This window comes from Eretmochelys imbricata, chromosome 1 (assembly GCF_965152235.1).
Source record: "Eretmochelys imbricata isolate rEreImb1 chromosome 1, rEreImb1.hap1, whole genome shotgun sequence".
Taxonomy (NCBI): domain Eukaryota; kingdom Metazoa; phylum Chordata; order Testudines; family Cheloniidae; genus Eretmochelys; species Eretmochelys imbricata.
Genome location: NC_135572.1, coordinates 293,612,663 through 293,629,308, shown reverse-complemented (window position 1 = coordinate 293,629,308; position 16,646 = coordinate 293,612,663). Strand labels below are relative to the sequence as shown.

Genomic DNA, 16,646 nt, shown 5'->3' with positions numbered 1-16,646 from the left:
GATGCACTAAAGCTCCCATTTGTATTTGATAACATGGTTACGTTATAATGAACAAAAAAGTACTAAAGTTGCAGAGTTAAGCACTCAAACGTTAGGAAGTGACTGAATTTATACAGCCTTAATACAGCCTCCTTGTGCATATATATGTCTTGCCCAACGTAACACACAAAGAGTGTGGCAGAGCCAGACAGAGATCCCAGCTGTGCAGGATACTAGCACAGCGTCTTAACCCCCTCAAAACCCATCCTTTTCCTTCTTTCAACCTGCTGCTTCATTCACTGTGCACCCTGAGTAAAGCAGGGACCCTATAAAACGAACGGGCAACTTTGATTCAGGCATTTCCTAACTTTTGAGTGCCTGACTTTGCAAACTTAAATATTCTTTTAATGTAATTTCTTGTACGTAAACTTCTAAGTTTTTTTTTAAACCAACCCCCCCACCCCTGCATAAATTCCATCTAAACCACACTGACCCTTCCATAGGGGTCCGCTTCAGACTTGCAAATTATGCCCTTTCACTGGCACACAGGGTACAATGCGGGGGAGTGGCCCTGAGGAGATTTCCTTACAGCAAGAATATCCTATGGCTAGTGTACATGTCCCTGTGGTGCTGTTTGGCATAGGTTAGTGCTAGGGCCGGGGCCAGACAGGGGCATGATGGGTAGCAGCCAGAGCGTTCTGCACACAGGAAAGTCTGGGCTGTGGAGAAGCCTGGAGACAGCCTGGTAAGGCTGCTGTGAGTTAGAGCATCCTCCAAGGCTGCTCTCACCCGGGGGACACACAAGCTGCTAGAGCAGGTTAGAATCTGGGAGGCACAAAGGTGGTTTACAGTCACCTACGCCCTCTCCATTGGGCCATAAGTTTTAGTGCAGCACAGAATGTGGCCCTGGATTTGATTTTCAACCTCTTCTGAAGTGAGCTTGTGCAACCTGTCAGTTACCCTATCTGTAAATTGGGGCGAAATGGTACTTGCTAGCCTCCTCAGGCGGGGGTGTGAGGCCTTGCTCAGTAATAAGGGCTGCGAAGAGCTGAGACTGTGATGTGTCCTGATGAAAGCTGGAGGCATGTATCATCCAGAACACATCACACGATCCACTGTCTACAGCCAAGCCCTAAGATACAACCGAACTTGCTCCAATCCCTCAGACAGAGACAAACCCCACAAGATCTTTATCAAACATTCTTAAAACTACAATACCCACCTGGGGAAGTGAGGAAACAGATTGACAGAGTGAGACGGGTACCCAGAAGTCACCTACTACAGGACAGGCCCAACAAGGAAAACAACAGAACACCACTGGGCGTCACGTATAGCCCCCAGCTAAAACGTCTCCAGCACATCATCAATGATCTACAACCTATCCTGGAAAACGATCCCTTACTCTCCTACACCTTGGGAGACAGGCCAGTCCTCGCTTACAGACAGCCCCCCAACCTGAAGCAAATACTCACCAGCAACTACATACCACACCACAGAAACACTAACCAAGGAACCAATCGCTGCAGCAAACCTCGTTGCCTTCTCTGTCCCCATATCTACTCTAGCGACACCATCAGAGGACTCAACCACACCAGCCACACCATCAGGGGCTCATTCACCTGCACGTCTACTAATGTGATATATGCCATCATGTGCCTGCAATGCCCCTCTGCCATGTACATTGGCCAAACAGGACAGTCCCTATGTAAAAGAATAAATGGACACAAATCGGACATCAGGAATGGTAACATACAAAAGCCAGTAGGAGAACACTTCAATCTTCCTGGACATTCTATAACAGATTTGAACGTAGCTATACTTGAACAAAAAAACTTCAGAAACAGACTTCAAAGAGAAACAGCAGAACTAAATTCATTTGCAAATTTAACACCATTAATTTGGGCTTGAATAGGGACTGGGAGTGGCTGGCTCGTTACAAAAGCAGCTTTGCCTCTCCTGGAATTGACACCTCCTCATCTATTGTTGGGAGTGGACTACATCCACCCTGATTGAATTGGCCCTGTCAACACTGGTTCTCCACTTGTGAGGTAACTCCCTTCTCTTCATGTGTCAGAATATTTATGTCTGCATCTATAATTTTCACTCCATGCATCTGAAGAAATAGTTTTTACCCATGAAAGCCTATGCTCAAATAAATCTGTTAGTCTTTAAGGTGCCACTGGACTCCTTGTTGTTTTTGTGCATACAGACTAACACAGCTACCCGCGATACTTAATTATAAGACTTAGCTACCAGCTCCACCTATAATATATAATAATCCGTTAAAGACTATTATCTGGCAAATAGCAAGAATGTAAAATTATTCTTTGAAGGTGACTGGTTGAATTAGAAAAAATCACCCGTTAGGAGTCAAACAAATACTAGCATTATGTAAGGTAAGAGATGTAGGAAATTCTTAAGTGAAGAAGAACCATAGGTGATAAATGGAAGGATCTTTCATTCTTGCTGAAACAACATAATTAGGATTAGGCTGACTGATTGCAAAAGTAATCAACACTGTAATCATGTCTCTTATCAAATCATATCAAAGATAATAGCATATTATTATTTTACATGCTACAGTTTCTTCATAATGTACACTGTGCTGGGTGTGGAATTTAATTTCCAAAGAATATTTAAAAAAAAAAAAGTTGCGTGCCTAGAAGGTGAAGTTCAGAAATTCAAACTTTATCTAATCTATCTGGCCCAGAAAACAAAACACTCAGTCCTTTGTACATCCGTTAGAACAAAGGAACAATGAGATTGGGAAATGCCTGGGCTGAAAGAGCTCTGGCTGGAAACACACACTTAAAAAACCATTTACATTGTTATTATATTCTCTGCTGGCAACTGTCCCACACTGATATATCACAGAAATAAAAAATTTTCATGAAGATATTTTTATACTACTCTATAATGAACCAATGCCTTTGAATGTATAAAATAAATAAATCTGGTTGTTTAATTTTTTTTAAATTCCACTACACTAATGTCTTAGTTGTTGTGAAATTTTTTAGTAAGAGTACTTACTGGACATGCACAGCCCTTGTATGTACATTTGATTAACAGACTAGTTATGGTTACAGCTGCAGATTCCCAAAGACATGATGGACTGTAATTATGGAAACATAATATATTATCCATGAGAAAGATATAATCTAGGATGTGAGCACAGGTCTGAGAGCTGGGAACTCTCAAATTCCAATTTAACTCTCTCTCTGTTTCCGTTTCTATAAATCAGAGATAATACTTACCTACCACACAGGAATTTTGTGAAGATTAGTTCATGGGCCTGATCCTAGAGTCCTTAAATGATCAATTTCTTTGGGATGAGCTGCATAACGTTTTGCTTCTTGTGAGAGATGAAGCCCATATTCATGATGATAAAACCTTTATATCACACTACTCCAATATGTATTCTCTATTAATAATCTGTCTCTTGAGAGGATTATTATTTAATATTTGTAATGCTTACAGGCCTGACTATGTCAGGACCCCATTATGCTCAATGCTGTACAAGATACAGTAAATGACATTTGTCTCAAAGATCTCACAATTTATAGAATTACAAGGATGGTCCATCAATATCTGTGGAGTTTAAAAAAAATAAAGGGGTTTAGTCTTATCTCCAAATTGACTTGGAGTATGACTGAGTTTATGAACTCTGTTGGTATATTACTAGGGTGAAAGAATTTTTACTTTGTTCAGTTCAAATACTTAACTTCAAAGTGGTTGCTAGCACAGGTGCCTGTATTTGTCAGTGGAACCAGTCTGAGTCAAGGCAGAAACAGTATCTACCAGTGTAGTATTTTAGGAGAATACCATAGAATCATAGAACTGGAAGGGACCTCGAGAGGTCATCTAGTCCAGTCCCCTACGCTCAAGGCAGGACTTAAGTATTATGTAAACGTTCCCTGACAGGTGTTTGTCCAACCTGCTCTAAAAATCCCCAATGATGGAGATTCCACAAGTTCCCTAGGCAATTTATTCCAGTGCTTATGTAACCCACACACCTCCTGGATATGGTATTCTGTCCCATCTAGTGGCACCGAGACCACTTAAAGAGAGAGATAAAATGAGTCTGCTCTACAGCCTTGGCTAACAGCCAGTTAGCTTTTAGCTTATGCTGTAAAGGCTCATGCGCTAAGCTCCAAAGGTTTGATCCCGCCTGCCAATGACCAGGGTCTGTTGGCATTACACTTAATCACCCTGACAGTTAGGAAGTTTTTCCTAATGTCCAATCTAAACCACCCTTGCTGCAGTTTAAGCCCATTGCTTCTTGTCCTATCCTCAGACGTTAAGAACAACTTTTCTCCCTCCTCCTTGTAACAACCTTTTATGTACTTGCAAACTGTTACGTCCCCTCTCAGTCTTCTCTTTTCCAGACTAAACAAACCCAATTTTTTCAATCTTTCCTCATAGTCATGTTTTCTAGACCTTTAATCATTTGTGTTGCTCTTCTCCGGACTTTCTCCAATTTGTCTACATCCTTCCTGAAATGTGGTGCCCAGAACTGGACACAATACTCCAGCTGAGGCCTAATACCATGTTGTACAATGTATTAAAACCCCCTCTAATTATAGCTAAACCTAGTGTCTTTATGAATGAAAATATAAGAGTCAACTGAAAATTTTAAATAATTTATTCAAAAACTAAGGAAATACCCAAATAAAAACTTCATTAAGATACCTTCAAGGTTCTAAAGACCAATTAATTACGTCTGGATTTTAAAATATGTATTTTCCCACAAATTTAACCATAATTTAGAACTAATGTAAAAGTGTTTTTTAAATAGGGCTGGATTCACAAAAGTACTTAGGCACCTAACTGCTACTTTTGGTGCCTAAATTCCAGAATCAGACCACAATGGGATTCACAAGCCCTCTGCTCAGCTATAGCTGAACCCTGTAGGCCTAAGCTCACGCAACGCCTACGTTTTTGCAGTAAAAGTTCCACAGGTACCCATGTTTCTGCTAGTGTGCAGAAAAGTTTCTGCTGCTCCCCTTTAGGTGTTCAGATGCCTAAGCCCCAGTGCGATGCACAAACCAGGGGAAGATAGGTGTTTCTCCATCTAATTGCCTGTGGAGCCCAATGCAGTTATCTTGTGAATCTGGCTCTAATGTTCTAAGTAATGCCTTGAAGTCACTCAGAGGGACTACTCAGATGTAAAAAGTTAATCACGTGCACAAGTGTTTGCAGAATCAGGGCCTAAGTGTTTTTGTCTGAAAACATAAAATCCAATCCTACCACCTTTATCCATACAGTGGTCCTTATTCACATTTGAATAAGGGTTACAAGCCCCCTAGACACATATTTTGTCATCACAAATTTTAAAATATCAATAATATTGTCCGGAATATATATATGTAAATGTATATCTTGTATACTAGTTTATGTACTTTAAATACTATAGAACTGCCAATATAAATACTAAAATATGCCAAAGGCACAAACTTGATGCCTAATGACATCTGTAATTTTAGGTATACATTGCAGAATTTATCTGTAGAGCTCAGTTCTGATAAATTATCAGCATTTCCCCTCTCATTTTGTGCTCTCCAAAAATAGCACTACTATCAAAATGAAACAGCAATATATATAATATTTATGCCACTTTTTGGGGAGTAAAGACCAGTTGTAGAGGTTCAGATATTGTCTTTTCTAATTAATAATCTGTAGACTAAAGATTCTTCAGTAAACATCACCATGACAGTCTTCACCTGAATGAACCTTTGTGGTATATTGGATCAATGTTCTACAAATTAATAGTCTTCAGTTGTCAAATTAAATGGCAATTTAGGTAAACTCTTTTTTCTTGTTTAGAAAAAGCCCTGTCTTTTAACATATACAGTTTTTCTTTTAATACATTAATGTATTAAATTACAGTATCTTGAAGTAATTTAAGAGTCTGAATTATACGCACAAAACCAAATCAAATTAATTTCCTCAATTTAAACCTTTTGCTTAGGAATTGCAGCATGTGTGGTATTTACTACACATTGATCTCACCTTAAATACCAAAGCAGAATGGAGCAAAATGAAGATAGAATGATTTTTTTTTAATTTTAGGGGTTTAAGTTAAACTTCAACATTATTTTAACTATCCTACCGCTTCATATTGTAAGTGTGAACATTTGACATTAAGGTACAGCATTAAGCAAAACATCATGGGCAAAATGTAAACTCGGCATGAGAACCAGCCTATAAAAGCGTCAGCAGTACTGAACGTTCACAAGAAGTTATGTATGTGGTCTATATAACACAGATTATTTTATATATATCTATATACACACTGGGCCTGATTCTGCTCCTATTAAAGTCAATGGGAGTTTTGCCTTTCAGTATAATCGGCCCCAAAAGGTCCCCTCACACAAACACACTCAGAGGTTAGTTTTCAAGAATAAATGCCTTTATAGATTCAGTTTCCATAACTTAGTTAACAAAAGTACTGACACTAGAAGTCAGTGAGAAAAAAGGGTGGAAAGTCTTCCAAAAAACTAGAGTAAAATGTTGCCCCTAGTGGAAATGAAGGAATAGCCTCTTTAAAAACTGTATATTACTATATATTAAAATGTACTGTATTTAATGTATGTATTCTTTTGCCTTGTTAAACCTTAACAAATCAAAGACATTAATTAAAACATTGTAAATAGTTACATTTGGCAGATAATTGTGTATTTCTATACATAATCCAAATTATGTAAATGACTTGACTACATTCAGGTGCTGGGTGATATTGCAAAGTAAATATTGCAGATAAAGCAACCTGAGTAGCTGCTTCCATAGGCAATTTTCACAATCTCCTTGAGAGATATGTATAAAAAACCCCTCTCTTCTTCTTGCTAACCTCTCTGCTATCCAAACCCAAACCTCACCTAGATCAAGGTAAACTAATTTAGAGGATTTCAGCTGTAAACTTTTGTCAATCTTGTTACTTTGTATCCAACAGACATGTGATCATACAAATATTGTACACAGATCTGTTTCAATCATTCTGTCATTTTCTTATATTCTGTGAAAGGCTGTTTACCAAGATGGAAATCTGTCAAAAATGATATATATAAACCATTGTCTAAATTCAATATTATAATATAATCAAAACATTTTCCACTTATACAATATATAATCTCCTGTCTATGTTGCTACCTTTTGCTCATCTTCTATTCAAGGGCTATATAAAAAACCTTTACCATTCAACCAAGATTGTGATAGATACCTGCTACTTAGATAAGTTAATTTGTTATTTTTGCTTTTAAAGTATGACTCATCAATATTAAAAACAGTTGGAGCAATGCATGATATAGATTTAAATTGCTGTTACTATGGAAACCATTAGTTGTACCAAGCCGTACTAAAAATATTTCTCGCATTGAATATATGCCTATCACACTGGATTTGACTACACTAGACTGTTTTATCTTGAGTTAATTGATTGCCAATTAACTGAGGTTAGTTAACATTATTTGGAGAAGAGGCACAGTAATTAACATTATTTGGAGAAGAGGCACAGTAATTGTGAAATAAAACAATGAGGATTAGAGAAGGTCAATTCTAAGTATTCATCTACTATCACCTTCAGACATAAACAAAGACCACCTTTAAAAATTGCAATGCCTCTCTATAGCTAAGATTTCAGGAAGGGATAAGGGAGGGGATCAGATGATAGAGGCTTTTATACTTTAACAACTCAGGTTTGCGGTCCTGTATTACCAACTAGCAGAAGGCTGTCAAATATTATATTTCAGCAGCTTTTTAAAAAAAGAACTATATGAAATTAAAACATCAGTATATGTAAGAAAGGGTCCAATATTTCTCCCACTGAAGTCAATAGTTTGGTGCAGTTCTTTGTTTTAAAGCTATAAATTGTTCCTACATAGGAAACCAATGACACTGCATTTGCAGAATATGGATAGAAAATATTTTAGTATATTTATAGCCAATTATGTTTCCAATACAATAAACCTATTGAAAACAACTGGTCTTTATGTAATACCACATGTATGCATGCCCATGATTTGTATTTGTAGGAAATGTTGTACACACATTTTTATTTTAACTATAATCACAAGCAGTTTTATTTTAGGAAAAAGTATTAGCTTTGAACAGCTACCTGTCAGCTTTCACGGGCTGAAATTGGTCAAACTTATTTCCAGTAAAGTTATGCAGAGTAAAACAGTCAGTTATGCACTCTTGATAGGTTCAGTTAGTTTATAATGGAATAGTTGTGTTTTAAATGCAAGCAAATATGCTATGAACGGAGAATCTGTAACGTCTTTGAAGAGCACAAAGCATATTTTATGCTGCTATTTCAAAATAGATCTTCTGTTTTGTATTATAATCGTTTGAAGTCTATTTTTTAACAAAATAAACCCTTTAAACAGATCTAGACTATTCACAGTAAAATCTCCCTTCAAGCCCAGAGTGCTACTTTTCAGCAGCACTTACTGAGAGCAACTGGGAAGGAGTTAAAGCATGGGAATTCTACAGCCAGCCTGCTGCAAACGATATAGATTTAAAGTGCCTTTGGAAACAGAGTCAATAATCCTTTCGGACATCATCTGCCTTCTATTTTCCATCATCAAAGCAAGGTCAGGAAAATCAGCCTCGAAATAAGATTGTGGGGGCAACAAGCCCCCTTTCCTACGCTGCCAAAAAAAGAAAAGTTTGCAGCACTTCTGCACCTGTCGCCCTTACCTGTTTGCAAGGAGATGTTCCTCGTTTCTGTGTCCGAGAGAGAGAAAATCCGGAGATGATACAAAGTCCCTGCTTCTAACCCATTGTAGCTGCATTCGTAGGACTCGTTAGTCTTCTGGACGGGATGACACTCCGTGTGCGAGGCGTTGTCAGAGCTGCACGTCAGGGTGAAGTTGCAGAGATTCCCCAAACTGCTCCATCTGAGATAGACAGACCGGCTGGAGACCCTCCACTCCGTCAGGTTGATGGCGCATTTCACAGGCTCCCCATGGCCCTTCTGGAGAGGACAACACAGACCGCTGATTAGCCACAACGTGCCTTGACTTCTGCAGCACTCACCTTGTTCCCTGAGTCGGTCTTGGGGCCATTGGGGTCGCTCACCAGGTGGGGAGACTTGCAACGTGAGTCAAGAAAAGGAGACATTGCCCCCGCTGCCCCTGGGGGGGGCGGTGCTGCTGGTGAAGGCAGCAATGGAAATTCACCTGGGGGAGAGGTGGGCGAGTGGCAGGGGGCAGAGGGGAGTCTCTGAGCAGTAGGAAAGGGGGGTGCAGGTGAGTTGCTCTGGGATGGACTCAGTGAAGATGAAATGATGGGGGGGGGGGAACTGCGGGTTCCCCCTGGCGCCCCTTCCCCCCTCCTGGCAGCTCACCTTGATGAGGGCCAGCGCCATCCACAAGGAGACCCCAGCTGCCGAGCGCAGCATTGCCACCAGTGTTTTATTTGCAATAATCCTCGTAGTGGGGGGGTGGGGAGGGATAAAGAAGCGAAGTTGCCAAAAATGGGTCCTGGGTCGAGCCCCCCTCCCCCCCCGGCTGGTGCGCGAGGGGCAGCCCTCTGCGGGGCAGGGCACTTGTCGCATGCGCTCAGGGGGGGCCCCGGGCTCCCTGAGGTTTCCTTCGGGCAGGGGGTGCGCAGGGGCTGCCCGCGGCCGGCTGCAGGCTCCGGGAGGAGGAGGAGGAGGAGGAGGAGGAGGAAGAGGCAGCTCGCCGCAGCACTTCCCACGCTGCCATGCTGACCCCGGCTGACTCTGCCTCAGCCCTGGCCGCCGACTTCCGCAATCAAAAGGCAATTTCCTTGCGTCCCTCTCCAGAGGCACAAGGGGGGGGGGGGGGACAGGAGCCAATGTCTGCGGCCGGCAGGGCGCCCAGGCCGGGCTGCCCCCTGTGCCCCCCTCAGCCTGCTCCAAGACTTTCACTTTCCTCCGCTCCTTCCTCCTGGTGCTAGGCTCAGCGCCTCTCGCTTCTCCCCCTTCACTTTCCTCTCCCCCAGCCCTCTTCCTTCCTATCTTCCTCCCTCATCTGCTTTCTCCCGGGGCTCCGCTCCTATCCCAGGGCTATTTCTGACTCGGGAGCGACCAGATGCTCATTGCCCTGAGCTTCTCTCCCCCTCCCCACACCCATCGGAATCTCTTATGTAAACCGTCTCGTTTCACACTTGCCTCACCCCGGGTCCCATCCAGTTCACTTTCCCAGCCCCCCCCAGCCACGTTCTCCTTTGCCAACCTGGGCTTTACACAGATTGTGTTCAAACCTCCTTTCCCATCTGTCTAGAGACTGGGGGTGTCTCTGCAAAGTCATCATCTGGAGAGTGCAACTTTCTGGCTAAGTTTTTCAGCCCCTCCTTCATTCTCTCTGTGCCCCACAGTGTCATTTCAGCAGTGCCCAAGATTAAATAACCAGCAGTCAACATACTCATTCGTTGTTTTTCTAGCATATTCAAACCAGTCTAATCTCTACCTGTAAAAACACACAAAAGAGTTCAAGGCTTTGTATGCCCTGGTATTTAATTTCTCCACAACTCCATGGATGGAGGAGTAATCAGTACATCAAAGAGGGTCAAGTTATCTCCGATTTCCCCCCCCCTCAACTTTTGTCGTTGAAACAATCTCCTTCCCAGTTCCTGAATAGCTCTGAAACTAAAAATACACACCACAGAAAGCAAGAAAGTCTCCAGAGTCTCAGGGAACAAAGAAAATGAATGTCATACACTAAAGAAGCAGAAGCAACAGCAGAACCCACCACTTCTCCTATTACTCCCATTTCCTTTCATCTACATTTCAAGCCATAGTAAACGGGGGGGGCGGGGGGTAATGTACCTAGAATTTCAGAGTAACAGCCGTGTTAGTCTGTATTCGCAAGAAGAAAAGGAGTACTTGTGGCACCTTAGAGACTAACCAATTTACTCCTTTTCTTTGTACCTAGAATTGTTTCACATCTTCAGTATCAGGATAGATAAGATAGAAGCAGATTGGGTAAATTTGGAGTTCACTAGAAAAGAAAAGTAGGCTTTTTCCCCCTTTACACAGGATATATTATATTTCTGCATTTTCAGTACTATATAACGTACAAGGGTTTTAACTTTCATGATCAACAATTAAGCACATTTTTCAGCAGCATTGTTACATTTTCTTCTGTGGGTACTGACATGAAAAAATGCTGTGAGTTAAAAATAGCTGTTTGTTAACCCTCTTGGAGGAAGGGGGGGGGCTGTTGGATATTTCTGTCTATTGTTAGAAATAAGTGATCAGTCTGATAAGCAAGATCCAACAGTGTGAAAAGGCCAAGCTTCTAACAGTTTTACTCATGCTGAATAGTATCTTGGTCTCTGAGCCCACACTGAACTCGCTGAGTGTGGATTCCCACACCTGTGCAAAGCTCCATGGATTTCAGTGGGACTGTGTGCAGGGGTCCACTGATGCAAAGCTCAGTATTACGATCAACGCGTTATTCTGCACATCGTCCCACTGCAACAAATGTGGCAGAATCTGGCTCAAAATGAAGGACATAAACAATAAATTGAGCATCAACCCAAACACGGTATCATGCTGGATCAATTTCAGTGACATGTCTAAAAATTTTCCGTAACCACAACTATGTGATTCATAAGCTGTAGTGATACGATTAGTGTTATTTTTATGTATTATTTGTAGTATGGTAGTGCCAGGAACCTCAGTCACTGACCAGGACCCTATGGTGCTAGGCACTGTACAAAAACGGTACAAAATGATGGTCTCTGCCCCAAAGAGCTATTCTAAAGTGATAAACAGTAGTGTGATAGGTAACACATGGCATGTGTGTTAGAACAAAATAAATGTAGATCTGAAATGATAGCGGTATCTTGTTAAAATCCATTCAAGTTGAGTGATGTCTGTTGCTGCACTAGCCACTCAGACTTTGTGATATTACAAGATCATTTTTAGAAACAGTGAGATGATAGTGCTTCCAAGAATGACAAAACATTATCAATATGGTCACCACACCTTCAGAGACCTATAAGCGTAACATATCTGGAAAAAAACTATAGGTCCCTATTTCAACATGTGCATGTTTTTTTTGAACTTGTGTAGATCACACATAGATCCTTCTGTAAATATACCACGTTCAGAATCTTAAATTATAGCAAAGATGTACTTTAAAAATACAGGTTTCAGAGTAGCAGCCGTGTTAGTCTGTATTCGCAAAAAGAAAAGGAGTACTTGTGGCACCTTAGAGACTAACCCATTTATTTGAGCCTAAGCTTTCGTGAGCTACAGCTCACTTCATCGGATGCATTCAGTGGAAAATACAGTGAGGAGATTTATATACACACAGAACATGGAAAAATGGGTGTTTATCATGCACACTATAAGGAGAGTGATCACTTAAGATGAGCTATTACCAGCGGGGAGGGGGGGGAGAAAACCTTTTGTAGTGATAATCAAGGTGGGCCATTTCCAGCAGTTAACAAGAACATCTGAGGAACAGTGGGGGGGGGGGGGGAGGAGAATAAACAAGGGGAAATAGTTTTACTTTGTGTAATGACTCAACCACTCCCAGTCTCTATTCAAGCCTAAGTTAATTGTATCCAATTTGCAAATTAATTCCAATTCAGCAGTCTCTCGTTGGAGTCTGTTTTTGAAGTCTTTTTGTTGAAGAATAGCCACTTTTAGGTCAGAAATCGAGTGACCAGAGAGATTGAAGTGTTCTCCGACTGGTTTATGAATGTTATAATTCTTGACGTCGGATTTGTGTCCATTTATTCTTTTACGTAGAGACTGTCCAGTTTGACCAATGTACATGGCAGAGGGGATTATTGGTTTATTACATTGGTCAAACTGGACAGTCTTTACGTAAAAGAATACATGGACACAAATCAGATGTCAAGAATTATAACATTCATAAACCAGTCGGAGAACACTTCAATCTCTCTGGTCATAGAATCATAGAATCATAGAATATCAGGGTTGGAAGGGACCTCAAGAGGTCAACCCCCTGCTCAAAAGCAGGACTGATCCCCGACTAAATTATCCCAGCCAGGGCTTTGTCAAGCCTGATCTTAAAAACTTCTAGGGAAGGAGATTCCACTGAAAACATTCCAGTGTTTCACCACCCTCATAGTGAAAAAGTTTTTCCTAATATCCAACCTAAATCTCCCCCACTGCAACTTGAGACCATTACTCCTTGTTCTATCATCTGCTACCACTGAGAACAGTCTAGAGCCATCCTCTTTGGAACCCCCTTTCAGGTAGTTGAAAGCAGCTATCAAATCCCCCCTCATTCTTGTCTTCTGAAGACTAAACATCCCCAGTTCCCGCAGCCTCTCCTCATAACTCATGTGTTCCAGTCCCCTAATCATTTTTATTGCCCTCCGCTGGACTCTTTCCAATTTTTCCACATCCTTCTTGTAGTGTGGGGCTCAAAACTGGACACAGTACTCCAGATGAGGCCTCACCAACATCGAATAGAGGGGAACGATCACGTCCCTCGATCTGCTGGCAATGCCCCTACTTATACATCCCAAAATGCCACTGGCCTTCTCGGCAACAAGGGCACACTGTTGACTCATATCCAACTTTTCGTCCACTGTCACCCCTAGGTCCTTTTCTGCAGAACTGCTGCCGAGCCATTTGGTCCCTAGTCTGTAGCGGTACATTGGATTCTTCCGTCCTAAGTGCAGGACTCTGCACTTGTCCTTGTTGAACCTCATCAAATTTCTTTTGGCCCAATCCTCCAATTTGTCTAGGTCCCTCTGTATCCTATCCCTACCCTCCAGCGTATCTACCACTCCTCCCAGTTTAGTGTCACTCGATTTCTGACCTAAAAGTGGCTATTCTTCAACAAAAAGACTTCAAAAACAGAGACTGCTGAATTGGAATTAATTTGCAAATTGGATACAATTAACTTAGGCTTGAATAGAGACTGGGAGTGGTTGAGTCATTACACAAAGTAAAACTATTTCCCCTTGTTTATTCCCCCCCCCACCCCCCCACTGTTCCTCAGACGTTCTTGTTAACTGCTGGAAATGGCCCACCTTGATTATCACTACAAAAGGTTTTCTCCCCCCGCCCCCCCCGCCCCGCTGGTAATAGCTCATCTTAAGTGATCACTCTCCTTATAGTGTGCATGATAAACACCCATTTTTCCATGTTCTGTGTGTATATAAATCTCCTCACTGTATTTTCCACTGAATGCATCCGATGAAGTGAGCTGTAGCTCACGAAAGCTTATGCTCAAATAAATTGGTTAGTCTCTAAGGTGCCACAAGTACTCCTTTTCTTTTTAAAAATACATAAACTAAATATACATTTGGAATGAAAGAAGAAAAATCTGTGTTTGAGGAACATGGCAAACTTTTTTTGATCAAATTTGCAGGTACGTTTCTAGACAATCAACCCATTGCCCTTTCCTTTACCAATTGGTCTTAATGAAATCAGGAGAAGTTTCAGAGCTTCAACCAAATGTTGCATTGTACCTAAAAGGATTGAATTCTCCTGAAGAGGTTGTTTCCAACCAGAATAATTCAGTTGTATTGTGCTCTATGGCAAAAGAGAGCCAAATTTCAAAATTTCATCCTGGGAGATTCACAAGTAAGAGGATGCTGCTGCTTTTTCTGTGTTGTCCTTAAATTGAGAAGCAGTTCTTTTTTTATTGATTGACTGATTGATTGTTACTCCTGCAACTGAAAAGGCTTTAAAAGCCTCACCCTTCCTGTATTTTCATTGGAAAATAAGTATAGATTTGTGAACTTCCAGGAATCCTTCTGTATATTGCAGAGGACAGTGACACTCAAGGATAAGGATTGCCAGAGATGTCTATCCCAACACCGGAATAAGGGATAGGATAGGCCACTGATGGTATTATATTTTAACAGAATAAACAGCATAATACCAAATAATTAATTCTAAGTTGGTACTGAACAGACACACTCTTAGTAAATCAGTAAGCATGGCCCTTAGCAGTTACTGAATCAGTCTGCTCAGCCAAGAATTTTATTTTTTTTTAAAAAAGCTGGAAGTGAGTTTTGGGAGTGCCCGGATGTGTGTCTAATAGCAGGCTCCAGTCTTTTTCAGACACTTTCCCAAGGTTTCCTGGCTTTTTTTTTCTTTTTTTTTAAACACCAACTGTGCTCTCTCTCTTTTTTTAATCAGAAGGAAATGGGCTTTGCATAGCTTTTGTCACAGCTTTGAAAGTACAAGCTGCAGATTTACTTGCAACCCAAAGCTGCTCTAAACTAAACATTTTGTTTGATTCAAGTGCCGCCATTGTCCCCCCAAAATGGGTTTGTTCACAGGCAAACAACGTCAAGGCTTTTATTCTGTAAGCTATGGAGACTGGCCTGTGTTGGTACTGTTCACAGACATCATTGTGTTCCTAACAATGATATTACGTACTTATATAGCTTTTTCTATTTTCAAAGCATTGTACAAACATTATACAATCCTTTAAACACCCATGGCAAGTGGACAAATAAATGTTTTAACCCCATTTTACAGACAGGGAAACTGAAAGACCAGCAGTTTAAGGCCAAAAATGTTAAACTTGTATGTCTAAAGCGAAGCACCTAAATTAAAGTGGCTTGACGTAACTGGGAGCTGCAGGTGCTCAATACCTCCAAAAATTAGATCACTTTTATGTAAATGCTTAATATGGATTTAAGTGCTTCACTTTAGGCCTCTAGGCTTGAAAAATTTGACCTATGTGATTTGCTGAAGTCCACTGATGTGAATCATTGACAAAACCAGGACTAGAATTTAGGAATTCCTAGTTCACTAGATCATAATGTAGCCTGATTTTTCTAAAACTTTGATGGGGGTACTTCGTGGCAGTGTGGGGAGGCAGAGTGTAAGTTTGCTATTAACAACAAAAGATTTTGTGTAATATTTCCATTCAGGGTGAAGTTACCAGTAGGCCTTTAGCGTTCTAGTTGGGGTGCATGTACCTTAATGGTGTGTGTGAGACAGCTAGCTCGATGTACTTTGAACGCAGATCATATAGGGTAACATCTAATTCACTTGCATGAAACCTGAAAAATCAAATCACACCTGGGTGCAAAATCCTCCCTCCGCTCAGCACCAGACTGCGGGGTTGCAGTGCAGCAACTTTACCTCTTGCTGCAGTTGCTCCAGCCTATATGCTGGGATAGCAGCTACAGCCTCTCTGCACGTTTTGTGTGTGTTTGGATTCTGGATCTGCATAGTCCTGGGTCACATTGCTCCCCCGCCTACCTCCCGCGCTGCCCTCCACACCAGCTTATGCAGAATGGGTGCAGAGATGCTCTTTGTGGCAAACCAGGGATGTAGAGGCCTCGCTTCGAGGATATTCCCCCCCACGCCCCCACCCCCAGCAAAGCCTAGGTGGTGCTGACATCCTTGGGCAGGCCCACTGAATCAGGGTGAATTTCACCTTTACAGTGAAGACCATTGAATAAACAGAAAACTGTTATAGAGCACTCCGAACAGCTGCATGGTAGTAAGTTCTACTGGAATGCATACAAAACTGGGCAGATACAAAGCACATTTCCCAGTCTCATCCAAAGTAATGCTGTCACCTAAAGTAATGACTAAACACTTTTATTACCTTTTAGCACAGAAAATATCCCATGGCAATAGAAGCAACATGGAATTGAAGATTTGAAACATCAGTATATCTGTAGCAGTGATATAACAAATTACATATCACATTCTTTAAACCTTACTGCCTGCACATAGTCAGATT

The 16,646-nt window shown here is 41.3% G+C and overlaps 1 protein-coding gene across 1 annotated transcript in view; it reads right to left on the bottom strand.

The window, feature by feature from the left end:
* PTPRB (protein tyrosine phosphatase receptor type B) overlaps positions 1-16,646 on the bottom strand; it is a 104,958-nt gene that overhangs the window by 63,225 nt on the left and 25,087 nt on the right. The window contains exon 4 of the mRNA XM_077807743.1: positions 8,674-8,950. Within this exon, the coding sequence (XP_077663869.1) occupies positions 8,674-8,950 (277 nt within the window). The remainder of the gene's footprint in view (positions 1-8,673; positions 8,951-16,646) is intronic.